The 12,096-nt window shown below is 37.8% G+C and overlaps 4 protein-coding genes across 6 annotated transcripts; 2 read left to right on the top strand and 2 right to left on the bottom strand.

Annotated features, from left to right (window-relative positions):
* Positions 1–46: 46 nt before the first annotated feature.
* Positions 47–1,786, bottom strand: LOC106660293. The gene is made up of 2 exons (XM_014383224.1): positions 311–1,786; positions 47–241 (listed from the first exon to the last, which is right to left on the bottom strand). The coding sequence occupies exons 1-2, from the start codon at positions 1,784–1,786 to the stop codon at positions 47–49; spliced, it is 1,671 nt and encodes a 556-aa protein (XP_014238710.1).
* A 901-nt stretch (positions 1,787–2,687) lies between these two features.
* LOC106660470 (adipocyte plasma membrane-associated protein-like) lies at positions 2,688–5,152 on the top strand. Its single transcript, XM_014383439.1, has 5 exons — positions 2,688–2,702; positions 2,828–2,990; positions 3,426–3,631; positions 3,992–4,277; positions 4,343–5,152. The coding sequence occupies exons 2-5, from the start codon at positions 2,881–2,883 to the stop codon at positions 4,968–4,970; spliced, it is 1,230 nt and encodes a 409-aa protein (XP_014238925.1). The 5' UTR covers positions 2,688–2,702; positions 2,828–2,880; the 3' UTR covers positions 4,971–5,152.
* A 72-nt stretch (positions 5,153–5,224) lies between these two features.
* On the bottom strand, positions 5,225–6,881 carry LOC106660561 (translationally-controlled tumor protein homolog). The gene is made up of 2 exons (XM_014383577.2): positions 6,726–6,881; positions 5,225–6,087 (listed from the first exon to the last, which is right to left on the bottom strand). Exons 1-2 carry the CDS (start codon positions 6,751–6,753, stop codon positions 5,597–5,599), a joined length of 519 nt encoding a protein of 172 aa, XP_014239063.1. The 5' UTR covers positions 6,754–6,881; the 3' UTR covers positions 5,225–5,596.
* A 162-nt stretch (positions 6,882–7,043) lies between these two features.
* LOC106660560 (membrane-bound transcription factor site-1 protease) lies at positions 7,044–12,095 on the top strand. Of its 3 annotated transcripts, XM_014383575.1 has the most exons (14): positions 7,307–7,326; positions 7,538–7,615; positions 7,748–8,183; positions 8,263–8,394; positions 8,467–8,676; positions 8,759–8,943; positions 9,317–9,608; positions 9,677–9,828; positions 9,907–10,190; positions 10,263–10,365; positions 10,434–10,964; positions 11,035–11,243; positions 11,323–11,596; positions 11,646–12,095. In XM_014383575.1, exons 3-14 carry the CDS (start codon positions 7,749–7,751, stop codon positions 12,001–12,003), a joined length of 3,165 nt encoding a protein of 1,054 aa, XP_014239061.1. In that variant the 5' UTR covers positions 7,307–7,326; positions 7,538–7,615; position 7,748; the 3' UTR covers positions 12,004–12,095. The 3 variants fall into 3 exon arrangements, with proteins under 3 accessions (XP_014239062.1, XP_023317767.1, XP_014239061.1); XM_014383576.2 differs by having other exon boundaries at positions 7,044–7,615; positions 11,661–12,095; XM_023461999.1 differs by having other exon boundaries at positions 7,044–7,615.
* The last annotated feature ends 1 nt before the right edge of the window (position 12,096 follows it).

Here is a 12,096-nt window from a genome sequence, read left to right as displayed (position 1 = left end):
TAATTATAAATGTATTGAAATCTTCTTAAATTATCTGCAAGTAAATTCATTGGAGCTCCTTTGTCCGGCTTTTCATGTATTCGTACATATTAGAATAATCTTTCAAGATATTGTATATGATTTCAAACAAATAAGTTGGCCATTCGATTTGAAATATATTTAATTTTTCTATTGCAGCGACGGTGTTTTCTATCGATCGAGAAAGATAATTTTTTCCTTTGTGTCTCCAAATTAAATCATCCTATTGCGAAAGAATGTTTGGTCAGAGAAAGCAATAGAGTTTTCAAAAATATAATTAAAAATAGGATACCTGAGTTATGCTGCCTCTTCGCCATTGCAGGGCCTCTTTGCCTACGACATTTCTCAGGGTCGAGTCATTTTCCAAGAGAAATTGCTTCGCGGAGATATTTTCGCCGTTTTTCTTTCGCGTCTGATCCAAGCACAGGCGCTCGAGTAGTGGCTCCAAAAGCGCCTCGGGCAGCGACCACATGACTATGTCGGTGAGACCAGCGAACTCCAAATTGGCCACTTGGATATTCTCTTCGGTGACCTTGACCCCGTTGACCATTTGCAATCCCCAGTGGGCCAAGCGAAAGATCGCGTAGATCTTCCAATTTTTCGATATTATCGGATTGCCGTCGGACTCGATGGTGATGCTGTTGAGGCCCTGCGACTCCGCCAAAGCGTTGAGCTGGCCCAGGTGGCTGATGTTCGTCTCTTTGAAAATGAAATGGTCGACGTTGGGGAAGCTGTACTTGATTTTGTTCAAGCACATGGCTATGCTGTTGAAATGGACGTAATTGAACTTGACGAAGTTGATGTCGTTGGCGCGGCCGAGATCGCAGTGCTGCTTGTCGATGTAGCGCAGCGCACCTTGGCCGTAGATGTTGAGGCACTGGCCGGCTATCTCGGCCAAATAATCAACACCCGGAGCCGGATCTCTGGCGTCGACCGACAAGGTACGCTGCAGCGGCTGACCGGACAGCGACTCGATCCTCGATCTTCCGTTGCTTTTGCTCGCGTCCAGCTGGTCCATCTTCAGAGCCTTGCTGATCTCGCCGAAGCGACCGCTCATCTTGATCTCTCGAAGCGAAATGTTGGTCGTGGCCGGGCCACATCCGGAGCTCGCGTCTCTCGATTGATGGCTCTTGGACGAAACTCTGTCCAAGTAACACTCGTAAACGATCGCGCTACTCTTCTCCGGATTATCCTCCCGATCGGATTTGAAAAGAGCATTGTGCGCCGAGTAAGAGATCAAATTTTTCTTCAAACCGCTCTTGAGGCTGGGATGGCTCTCGGACGATTCCAAATCGCTGTCCGACGAGTCTTTGTAAATCGTCTCTCTGGCCTGTGCCTGCTCGCCGAGGCTCGATTTCCCGTCCTGCCCTGGCAAAACTGGATTCGCGAGATTTCGCAAAATCGGCAGGATGATCGGTGGCAGTTTTACGTCGAACGATCGAAAATAATTCGGATTGTTGGATTTGGTCTTAGCGAAGGCTTCCTTTTGCTTTCGCGATCGACAGGCTATGTCGATTTGTTTGTGCATCAAGATCGACGCGTTCGAACTTTTGCCGCCTTGAATACCCGTGAGTTTCGAATTCAAATTCGACACGTTGTGAGACTTGCTCCGGTGGTCCGTGCAGTATTTGCTCTGCAATTTGTTCTGCTCCCAGTTGACTCTGGCGTTGGATATTATTTTTTCTCGTTTCTTTCTCATTGGCACGCGAGGGTTGAAATCAAAAACAGTACCGTCTGACTCGATTTTCAAGGATCCTAACGACTTCATATTGCTTTGCCTGCAGAAAGTCATATTCGAAAGCATGAATTTTCAAGCTGAAATAGTTAGCAGAGAATGATTCAATTTTATACCTTGTCAATCAACATGGACAATCGTTTGACTGTTGCGAGTTTATGCTGTGAAACTTATTACTCCAATTACGAGCTCGGGCTGAAATGATCAGTGAAAAACATTAGTAACATTATAATATTTTTCAACTTGGGGGAAAAAATCGGCAAGTTTATAAATACTGAAGCTCTACATCAATACGTTTGAATTTGAGATAGAGTATAACGTATACTTTTAAATTGAAATTTAGTCGGCGCATCCTTGTGTATTTTTTGTCCCGTCCTTTCTTTTTCCCCATTCTCGCGTTTCTCTCTTCTCTCTTTCTCTCTGCCATCCCATCGCTTTATTTGCTTTTGTCAATGGTACGTCGAGTAATGAGAGCAAATAATTAGACGAGTCGAAAAAAATCGAGTACGCATCGGTGAGCTGGATTTAGGCACGAGAGCATCTCTCGGTCTGCGTGGCAACGCATCGACGAGCGTCATTATTTGGCAACGATCAGTGCTCGCGCACTTGAATTATAAGCGCATAAAAATGTCGGGCCGCGCGACGCTCGACGCCTGAACTCGGCGCTGCCGCTGCTGCATCGCGAGGAGATTCTTCTTCGAGACTCTTACTTCGACCGGTAAAACCAGTAAGCGGGGCCCAGCCTAAGGAAGCGGCAACCCGGCACGCAAAACGGCATAAAAAAAGCGGCCGATGTGTTGTTGCTCTCCACTTTGCAGTCCCAAGTCCAAGAGAGAGAGAGAGAGAGAGAGAGAGAGAGAGAGAAAGAGCCAAGCGCATTACACGTATTATGTGTATATACGTGCGGCAAGTTTCGTTGAACCAACAGTGGGTCGCCGTCTTTAGTCGAGTAAGTAAGATGTACAGTTAGTGCGCCGACCGACGCATTGATTTATCAAACAGTTTTCTCGTAACAGAAACATCATTCGACTCCTGACGAGGCTCGTCTTTATTTATCTCGCTTTGCTTTTTCAGCTGTAAAATTTCAATTTTCTCCATCGACCCGCCTCGCATTCGAAATCAAAAATATGGGCTACTTAAAATCGATAGGGACGACGATTATTTACATTGGTGCATTTTTAGCTGTGATAACGTTCGTTCCTGGAATACCACCGAACGTGGAATTTACTGAATTAAGGTGAATAGCGACAAAATTTACTGTTTCTTCAACTTCTCAAAAGTTCTTTTCCTTATATTCGCACTTTCTCCGGTGCATGCATGATAAAAATAAGTAACAAGTAGATACGTGTTGTTTGCGACAATGTATTGCACAGATTGATCACCCAAGTTCAAAGGAGCTTTACAATACAGTTACTCGACGGAACTATTTTGATCGAGATTCAAATCGGCCAAGTAACCTCTCATTTTGCGCAGCTATCGGCTTAAAATTATATGCAAATCAAATTGAAATTTCGCAAGTCACTTCGTGTGGCCGTTTCCGACGTTTTGATTTTTTTGTCATATCGCCCGATATGAAAGTCGATGCAATAAACAATGAATAAATCGCGTCAATGACTATATGTTAAAAAACAATCGATCTTACTCTAGTTGAATTTATTTTGTCATTACACAGTATCGTCGAACCAAAACAATTGACTGGCAGGCTCGCACTGAACGAGCGATTAAACAATCCGGAAGTACTTTTCGAGGGAAAAGTCAAGGGCGCCGAGTCGTTCGCCTCGTACAAAAACGAGCTCTACACCGGAGTTCACGGCGGTTACGTCGTTAAAATCGTCGGCAATCAACTGATACCGATCGTCAAGTTCGGAAAGGATTGCGGTAAGTACAAGTTAACTAACTACATGAGCGCGTACTAAAAAAAACTGTGCCACACTATATGTCAAGCCAAGTCGTGTAAACTGTTCATTACCTGGGCCAACGCGTCTGTCCAATGGCCATGTACGATGATCGCAAAACCGACGACTGGGGTTAAAAGTCCATAAATAAACATTACTCATCAACGCTCTAGTCGATCGAAGCCGTACGCGTCAGCGCCGATGTCTGCCTCGAGAATCGCTCGGCACGAGCTTTCCCAATTGTTTGGTCGATAAAGCGCATAAAATCGCTCGAACGAACGCGACTAGCGCACCCGCCTAGCCCAAGACCCTATATGAATTATCGTGTCATTGCACTCAACAGATGGAATACACCAAGAGTCAAAGTGCGGCAGGCCCTTGGGCTTGAAGTTCGACAAGAGCGGCAATTTGTACGTCTGCGACGCCTACTACGGCATCTTCAAAGTCAACGTAACGACTGGAAAGTACGAGACCATCGTCGATAGTAAAACTGCCATCGAAGGTATTTATCCGGGTATCGTCAATTCCATAGATGTAGCGAGCAACGGGGACATTTACTGGACCGACTCGAGTGCAGATTTTAAAATCGAAGATGGGGCTTTTACCATGCTGTCCGATCCCTCCGGAAGGTCGGTGTTTGCTCATGATGTATAACATTTTTTTCAATACCAGTGGCTTATAATTTTTCTTGCAGGCTCATACGTTACGAAGCAGCAACGAAGAAGAATCAAGTTTTGGTGCACAATTTGGGCTTCGCTAACGGACTCTTACTAAGCAGCGACGAGAAGTTCGTCGTAGTGGCAGAGACTCTCAACAGTCGCATCATCAAGTACAACATCAAAGGGCCCAAAGCCGGAAAGCACGAAATTTTCATCGAGGGCCTACCGGGCTTACCCGACAATATCCACTCGGACAACAACAAGGGATTCCTCGTCAGCTTGATCGTTTACGCGGACGAGGAACGTCCACAATTGCACCAATCGCTCATGCCTCATCCCTACATCAGACGCATGCTGACGAGACTTTTGGCCTTGTTGGAGCTGCCGTTCAAATTACTTCAGACTTACTACCCCAACTACTACGCTGAGAAAGCTGTGCACTTTTTGGGCAACTTCGAGAGCGTAATGTTTATAACGCCCAAGACCGTAACCGTATTAAAAATCAACGAAGCCGGTCAGATACTCGACGCAGCCTACACTACGAATGGAAAGATTGGCGGAATCAGCTCGGCATTTATTCACGACAAGTACTTGTGGCTTGGCTCACCGTTTGCCACTTACATAGCTCGAGTTCCATTGAACGTTGCATTCCCAAACAAATAAAATGGTTTCAATCAAAATGAGAAATATTCGTTTTTCAAGTTTGATGCAACCTTTGGATTGACTGCTACTTTAATTATATTAAAATAATGGCATATTTGTTAACTTAATCAAGTTCCAAATAAGTTTATATCTTTGAGAAAAACTTCTAGTTATATTTAATAAAAATTTGTAAGTTTGTTTTATGAGTACAGTTTCTTTTTTCATAAGTTAAGAATGTATATTAAAAACTTAGTCGGTTGAAAAATATTAGCACATTTAATAATCAGCAAAAAAGTTTTATTATGAGATATCTATAAACAGTTTTTGTTTTAAAACTTGGTACAACATTTACATTTATCAAAAACTAAAAAATCTTATCTGTTCTTTCAAAAATAAAAACAATAACGGTTCAAATGCTCTGATAAACAATAAGAACATTCGGTTTAAAATGCTTTGAGCTGATGGTTACAATTTAATATATACCATTTATAAAGACCAATTTTCTTCATTCACAGTCAGACTTGTATTCATGTGTTATGAACTCAAAATTCATTCAAAACACAATGTTGGTTAAAAAATTAAAAATCGGTTTTTACAAAAATATAATCAATTAATAATGCATAATTGTTCAATTTGAATAAATTTATTTAGAACTTCTCTTCTTCTAGTCCATGTTTGAAGAACATGAGCACTGGTACAGATTGTCCATCGATTTCACGGTATTCCATAAGAGCAACATGGCCATCAATGTCCATTGATTCACCAGTAAAGAACTGCAATTCTTTGAATCTGCCCAAGATTTCTTTCATGACTTTGTTCATGTTTTTCTTGAATACTTCTACTTCTTCGGGAGAATTTTCTTCTAGTTTAGCCACCAACTTCTTCATGAAGTCTTTCAAGTAGAGGGTGTAGGATTTTTTGTCATGGAAGGCAAAACTCTCCTGCAGTCTGTGGTTCAAAACAACATCGACTCCAGATTCAACTGCTTCATCAGTTCCTTCATCGGCTTCTTCAGCTGATGGGTTAAATCCAGCGATTTCAATTTCGCCATTTTTACGTTGAATGAGCTTGCCATAGACTTCATAAATGACATCATCGACAAGCTTTATTTTGTAGGTGTCAGAGAACATCTCATCACCTGTAAATGAATAAATTTGTAAAATTTATGTATTTTTGAAAAATCTTAATCATCAGTACAATATTATTATTTAAATATACTTAGAAAGTATTCTCAAGATTGATAAAACTAACTCATTTTGCAGGAAAAGAAGATGATGTTTCATATGTTCACCACAAGACATGATACCAAATATGGAATTCATTACAATATAAGTCATTCAAAATTGTCAAAAGTCAGTTAATGAATCAATTAAATTAGCTAGACTGTAATATCAGTATTCCAGCTGATTTAAAAAAAAATTTGTACTTAGTGGCATTTAAAAGTTTAACGAACTTTCGTACAATATAGGTTAGGTTGCTTATGGACTTGAGGTTCCGAAGGACCTCATCTTTAATATACTATTCAACTATTAAAAATGATTTTTACATAAGTATGTTAAAAATTAGGAAAAGTGCAATTCTGCTTTTTATTATACAAGAGTCAGAGTTAAAAAAAGAAGCAACGAATGCTACTGAAAAAAACGTGGTGAAGTAGAACTTGAGGCTAAAAAAAGATTACGAGGCGATATTTGAAATGGAAATTATTGGTTCAATGAGTAATTTTAGAAAAAAATATATAACTAAATAAGAAGGAAGCATATTTAAAATTATATTTACCAGTGAAAATATCCTTGTAGATCCTCATTTTGTTGGATGTTAATTGATTGAAAAACTGTAGTAGCTAAATATGTACAAACGGAGCGTTAGCTCGAACCCAAAAGACACCACGAAGTAGAGAAATTGGTTAAGAAGCAGCACACTCTTTGTAACTGTGTGCGGGTCACGTATACGTGTGAGAATCAGTGAAACGTGTCTCTTCTTATATACAGGTCCACCAGCCCAGCTTGACAGAGAATAGAGATTCCACATGGCTCCGAAAACGGTACGGAAATTCTACACTTGAAACGAGACTTTCACGCCAAATGTAAGCGGTGAATTCAAAAAGCTGGGTTTCATTAGATTGAAAAAAGTTCCAAAATTTGAAATAATAAATTATTTAAAAAAAATGAAACAACTTTTTATATCAATGTTAGAGGTAGTACATCTTATTCTGATTTATTTGATACATTTTAACATTTTAATTTTAATGATACGCAAATTGTAGAATAACTTTATAACATGACTCGTGAATTGACCTATCTCGTGGACCGTAGCAGAAGTTTTAAATTTACGTTGTTGAAGCGATTTCTTGTTTGGCATTGACAACTACTAACATTAGGTGTAGATATTATTTATATACGTAACGTGTTTTTCGGTATTAACTTTCTTAGTTAATAACGAAACAAACAATTTATGTTGTGAGCAGTAAAATGTCATTGAACTCGGTTCAAAATTGAATGATTAAATGTTCTTTTTCATAATTTTCATTAAGATGTTTTGATCAACATGAATTTACATATTTAAAATGACAGAAGATTATTTTTGTGCAGAAATTTATTATGACGTATATATCAGAAAAATATATTGAACTAGTCACAAAGACTGAATTTGATAGGAGATAGTACCAGGTATTATTATTGAACATGTAGAAACAATAAAAATAAATGTGCAAATCTAAATTTTGTTCATTAGAAAAATTAATACATTATTGACTTTGATATGATAATAATTATTTTTTTATTTTCTCAAAACAAATCTAGCATGAAACTGGTAGGATATTGGATTTTGGTTCAACATTTCTTGTTATTAAACGTAATTGGTACATTGTGCAATAATACAACAGAGTCATTGATAAATTTAAAATATACAATATCATCGGAAAATGTTGATCATCAGTATATTGTTCAATTCAAAGGTTATTACAATAAGAAAGCAAGAGAAAAGTTTATTAGTTATGCCTTGGCTAAGTCACAACCACAGAAGTGGAAGATAATAGAACGTAATAATTTTTCCTTAAAATATCCAAGTGATTTTGACATTATTGAAATTGAAGAAGATAAAGTTGATATCTTGGATGCTTTGAAAAGACACCCATTAATCAAACAAGTAACTCCAGAAAAATTAATTAAAAAAAAACCAAAATATTATTCAAAAGAAAATGAATTTTTTGAAAAATCAACACAGGAAAATGATAATGTAAGTTGAATTAATGTTAATTTACTATCAATTTTATTGTTGACTAGATTTTAGTTTTATTCGTTCATCATACTTTTAGGAAAGAAGTAAAGTTGAAGATTATCAAAAATATATTGATAGAAAATTATTTGGAAAAGTATCAACTAAAATTACCACTGTACTGCATGCAGAATCCCTGTGGAAAAAAGGAATAACAGGCAAAGGTGTTAAGGTATAAGTTGATAACATACATTTCTTAATTAATAAAAAATTTGATCCCTCCATGTTTAAACAAAATTTATAGGTAGCAGTTTTTGATACTGGATTAGCTGCAAATCATCCACATTTTAAACATATAAAAGAACGAACTAACTGGACCAATGAAAAAACTCTCAATGATTTACTCGGTCATGGCACTTTTGTAGCTGGCGTCATTGCATCTTCATATCCAAGTTGCAAAGGATTGGCTCCAGATGTAGATTTGTACATTTTTAGAGTATTTACAAATTCTAAAGTAAGTCAAGCTTCATGAATTATTTGGAATATCAACTATGTGCATGATAGTTTCTTAAAACTAGAATAAATTTTTTCAATAGATATCTTATACATCATGGTTCCTGGATGCTTTCAATTATGCAATGCTTTTAAAAATCAAAATTCTCAATCTTAGCATTGGTGGCCCAGACTTTTTAGATCAGCCCTTTGTAGATAAAGTTTGGGAACTCACTGCAAATGGAATTATCATGATTTCAGCCATTGGTAATGATGGACCGATTTACGGGTAATTATCATCTAAGGTCATAATTTTTTGCGTCACCCCAATCTAAAGTAACATTTTACTTCCGCCGAGAAAAATCAAAATTTTATTTTAGACTGGTGGATTCTCAAAAAAGTTAATTTGTACCCATGCATTGAAAAAAAAGTCTCAAAGCACGTGTGATTTTAATAAAGCGAAGCGAAGGCTGGTAAATTCCACGTGCTCCGAGTGCTCCATGTGGAATATATCAGCCTCGGCTTCGCCTCGACGAAATTCCATGTGCTCTGCGACTTTCCAGTTTTTTACTCCTAAGAGGAAAAATATACTACATCTGCCGTTAAAAATTTTTTTATGAGCATAAAATATATTTGACAATTTGAATACTCTCATTTCAAAGAACTTTGAACAATCCGGCTGATCAAATGGATGTCATTGGCGTTGGAGGTATAACTTGGGATAATCAAGTAGCTGGGTTTTCTTCACGCGGAATGACAACATGGGAACTACCAGCTGGCTATGGAAGAGTTAAACCCGATCTCGTTACTTTCGGATCGGTTGTCAGTGGTTCAAGTTTGACTCATGGCTGTCGGCTCATGTCGGGTACATCGGTTGCGAGTCCTGTTGTGACAGGCGCTGTAGCTTTATTAACCAGTGCTTTTCTCTTTCCTAATGGTTCTTTTCATCATAAAGTAACAAACGATCATTTTTACTTATTTATACATTTCTTTAGACATTTATTTAAAAAATATCGTTCAAGATAACACCTGCAAGCGTTAAGCAAGCTTTGATGGAAACAGCAACGAAGTTGCCGAATATTGGGATGTTTGAGCAAGGTGCTGGGCGTTTGGATCTTTTGAGTGCTTATAATTATTTGAATTCTTACGTTCCCAAAGTTACACTTAGTCCAAGGTGATCGTCTTAAATATTCATGAATTTACTTATCAATTGTTTTAGAATACTAATAAAATCAAAATATAATTAAACTAGCTACATAGATTTAACAGAATGTCAATATATGTGGCCTTATTGCACTCAAGCCATGTACCACACGGGAATGCCGACAATAATCAACGTAACAATCACTAATGGATTGGATGTTTTCGGTAAAGTTAAATATGCCACCTGGCATCCTCACGCTTATAATGCTGATAGCGATGAGAACATTCAAGTTACCTTAACATACAGCGAGCATCTTTGGCCTTGGTCCGGCTGGCTCGCCGTGGCTATAATTGTTCCCGAATCTTTGAAAAATTACAGAGGAGTAGCACAAGGCAAGTAATGTTTTTAACAATCGCCATTAGTTTTATTAATAAAACTTTTTTATCTTTTGTTTTTCACCCTAGGAATGATTAAAGTCGTCGTTCAGTCGGAAACGTACGAAGGTATCAAAACTGCCACGGCAAGGTTGCCGGTTCAGGTGAAAGTCATACCTACTCCGCCAAGGCAGTAAGTTTCACATTATTGTTCACTTGAGAAAATGTGGGCAGTCGTTAAAATTTTTGCTTGAATTATAGAAAACGCATTTTATGGGACCAGTACCACAATTTGAGGTACCCATCTGGATACTTTCCTCGAGACGATTTGGAAAGAAAAGAAGAACCTTTAGATTGGAATGGAGATCACATTCATACAAATTTTAAAGATCTGTATCAACATTTACGGAGTGGAGGCTATTATTTAGAAGTACTAGGGACCCCATTTACATGCTTTGACGCGAAGAATTATGGTTCTCTCTTAATTGTAGACCCAGAGGAAGAATTTTTTCCCGAAGAAATAGAAAAATTAAAGAAAGACGTTGAAGAAGGCTTATCCGTCATAGTATTTGCCGATTGGTATAATGTCTCCGTAATGTACAAGGTAAAAATCTATGACGAAAACACTAAGCAATGGTGGATACCAGATACGGGAGGAGCCAACATTCCTGCATTGAATGATCTTTTGTTTCCAAACTGGGGTATCGCCTTTGGAGAAAAAGTTTTAAGTGGTAAATTATTTTTGGGAGAATACCCACCTATACATTTCTCATCTGGGACGAGGATTATAAGGTATGGTCTTTGAATTTTAGATGTATTTAAATATTATCGTAACTTTTCGTAACCTATTGTATAATTAAAGGTTTCCTGAAAAAGGCTTCCTTCTTCACGCTGCCCTAAAAAATTTAGGAGAAGAGCTGCTGACTGGATACCCAGTTCATACAACTACTTATGAACCTGTTCTTGGAATGTTTCAAACTAAAGAGAAAACGTCAAACGATTCGCTTCAGTCAGGCAAAATCATCGTTTATGGCGATTCGAGTTGTCTTGATGCTATCTGTAAACACAAACGTAAATATAAGAAGATGTACATTTTATTCTTGACTTTTCTCTGAATATGCAATTAATAAAAATGGTACTGATATTTTAGCGAGCTGTTTTTGGATGCTTGATGCTATACTGCAGTATACCACAACTGGGCGTATTCCATCGGTTTTTATTAACGAACAAGAACGCTTAAAGCACAAGTATAATACAGTTGTTTCGGACAACATGGATTTACCAATACGCTCAAAAGACAGTCGGTTAAGTATTCACAGTAAGGTTTTGAAACCTTCAAAGGGAGCTAATATTTACAACTCTCTTCCTGCATGTCCAATACATTCGGTGGCCTTTACGCCACATATAAATCAAGGACGTTTAAGGTACGCATAGAAAATTTCGATGTTGCAAATTTTTTTTTTGATTCAATAGGTTTATCAATTACAGATATGCGTACAATATTCAAAATGCCACAAACGTACAAAGTGTTTCCACCGAAAGTGACGATGCTTTAACGTCATTTGACTTTTTAAATCGACGACGAGTCGGACGGATTATAATTGACTCGATAGAAACAGTAGATAAGGAATCTGGTGCCCAAAAAAGTTTGAATTGGAATCCGAAAGAATTTCAAAGTGACGTCTCTTCTGGTGACCATTACAAAAAATATTTGTTTATTTTTATAACCCTTTTTGTTTTTGTTTTTGCTGCTTATGTGTGGAGGCGTTCGATAAGGCGTTCGAGAATAGTTGGAAAATGTAAAAAATTTGTGAATACTTGTAGCTGTTAAATTACATGGTGATAATTGTATTTTTGTGTGATTGTTTGAGTGGATGCGAGTGTGGTGTGTGTAGGTAAATAAACTTATTACATATTTTGAAAT

This window comes from Trichogramma pretiosum, unplaced genomic scaffold (assembly GCF_000599845.2).
Source record: "Trichogramma pretiosum strain Unisexual culture from Peru unplaced genomic scaffold, Tpre_2.0 scaffold27, whole genome shotgun sequence".
In the NCBI taxonomy this organism is placed as follows: Eukaryota; Metazoa; Arthropoda; class Insecta; order Hymenoptera; family Trichogrammatidae; genus Trichogramma; species Trichogramma pretiosum.
Note: the sequence above shows the minus strand (reverse complement) of the source record. Positions and strands in the feature narration are given on the sequence as shown.

Excerpts from the sequence above, each read along its gene's own strand:
- LOC106660293 (XM_014383224.1), bottom strand. The coding sequence starts at position 1,786 with ATGAAGTCGTTAGGATCCTTGAAAATCGAGTCAGACGGTACTGTTTTT. Across the intron at positions 242-310 it reads GAAGAGGCAGCATAACTCAG|GATGATTTAATTTGGAGACA; the intron begins GTATCCTATTTT and ends CTTTCGCAATAG.
- LOC106660470 (XM_014383439.1), top strand. The coding sequence starts at position 2,881 with ATGGGCTACTTAAAATCGATAGGGACGACGATTATTTACATTGGTGCA. Across the intron at positions 2,991-3,425 it reads GTGGAATTTACTGAATTAAG|TATCGTCGAACCAAAACAAT; the intron begins GTGAATAGCGAC and ends GTCATTACACAG. Across the intron at positions 3,632-3,991 it reads CAAGTTCGGAAAGGATTGCG|ATGGAATACACCAAGAGTCA; the intron begins GTAAGTACAAGT and ends TGCACTCAACAG.
- LOC106660561 (XM_014383577.2), bottom strand. The coding sequence starts at position 6,753 with ATGAGGATCTACAAGGATATTTTCACTG. Across the intron at positions 6,088-6,725 it reads CTACAAGGATATTTTCACTG|GTGATGAGATGTTCTCTGAC; the intron begins GTAAATATAATT and ends ATTCATTTACAG.
- LOC106660560 (XM_023461999.1), top strand. The coding sequence starts at position 7,749 with ATGAAACTGGTAGGATATTGGATTTTGGTTCAACATTTCTTGTTATTA. Across the intron at positions 8,944-9,316 it reads AATGATGGACCGATTTACGG|AACTTTGAACAATCCGGCTG; the intron begins GTAATTATCATC and ends CTCATTTCAAAG. Across the intron at positions 11,597-11,645 it reads ATAAATCAAGGACGTTTAAG|GTTTATCAATTACAGATATG; the intron begins GTACGCATAGAA and ends TTGATTCAATAG.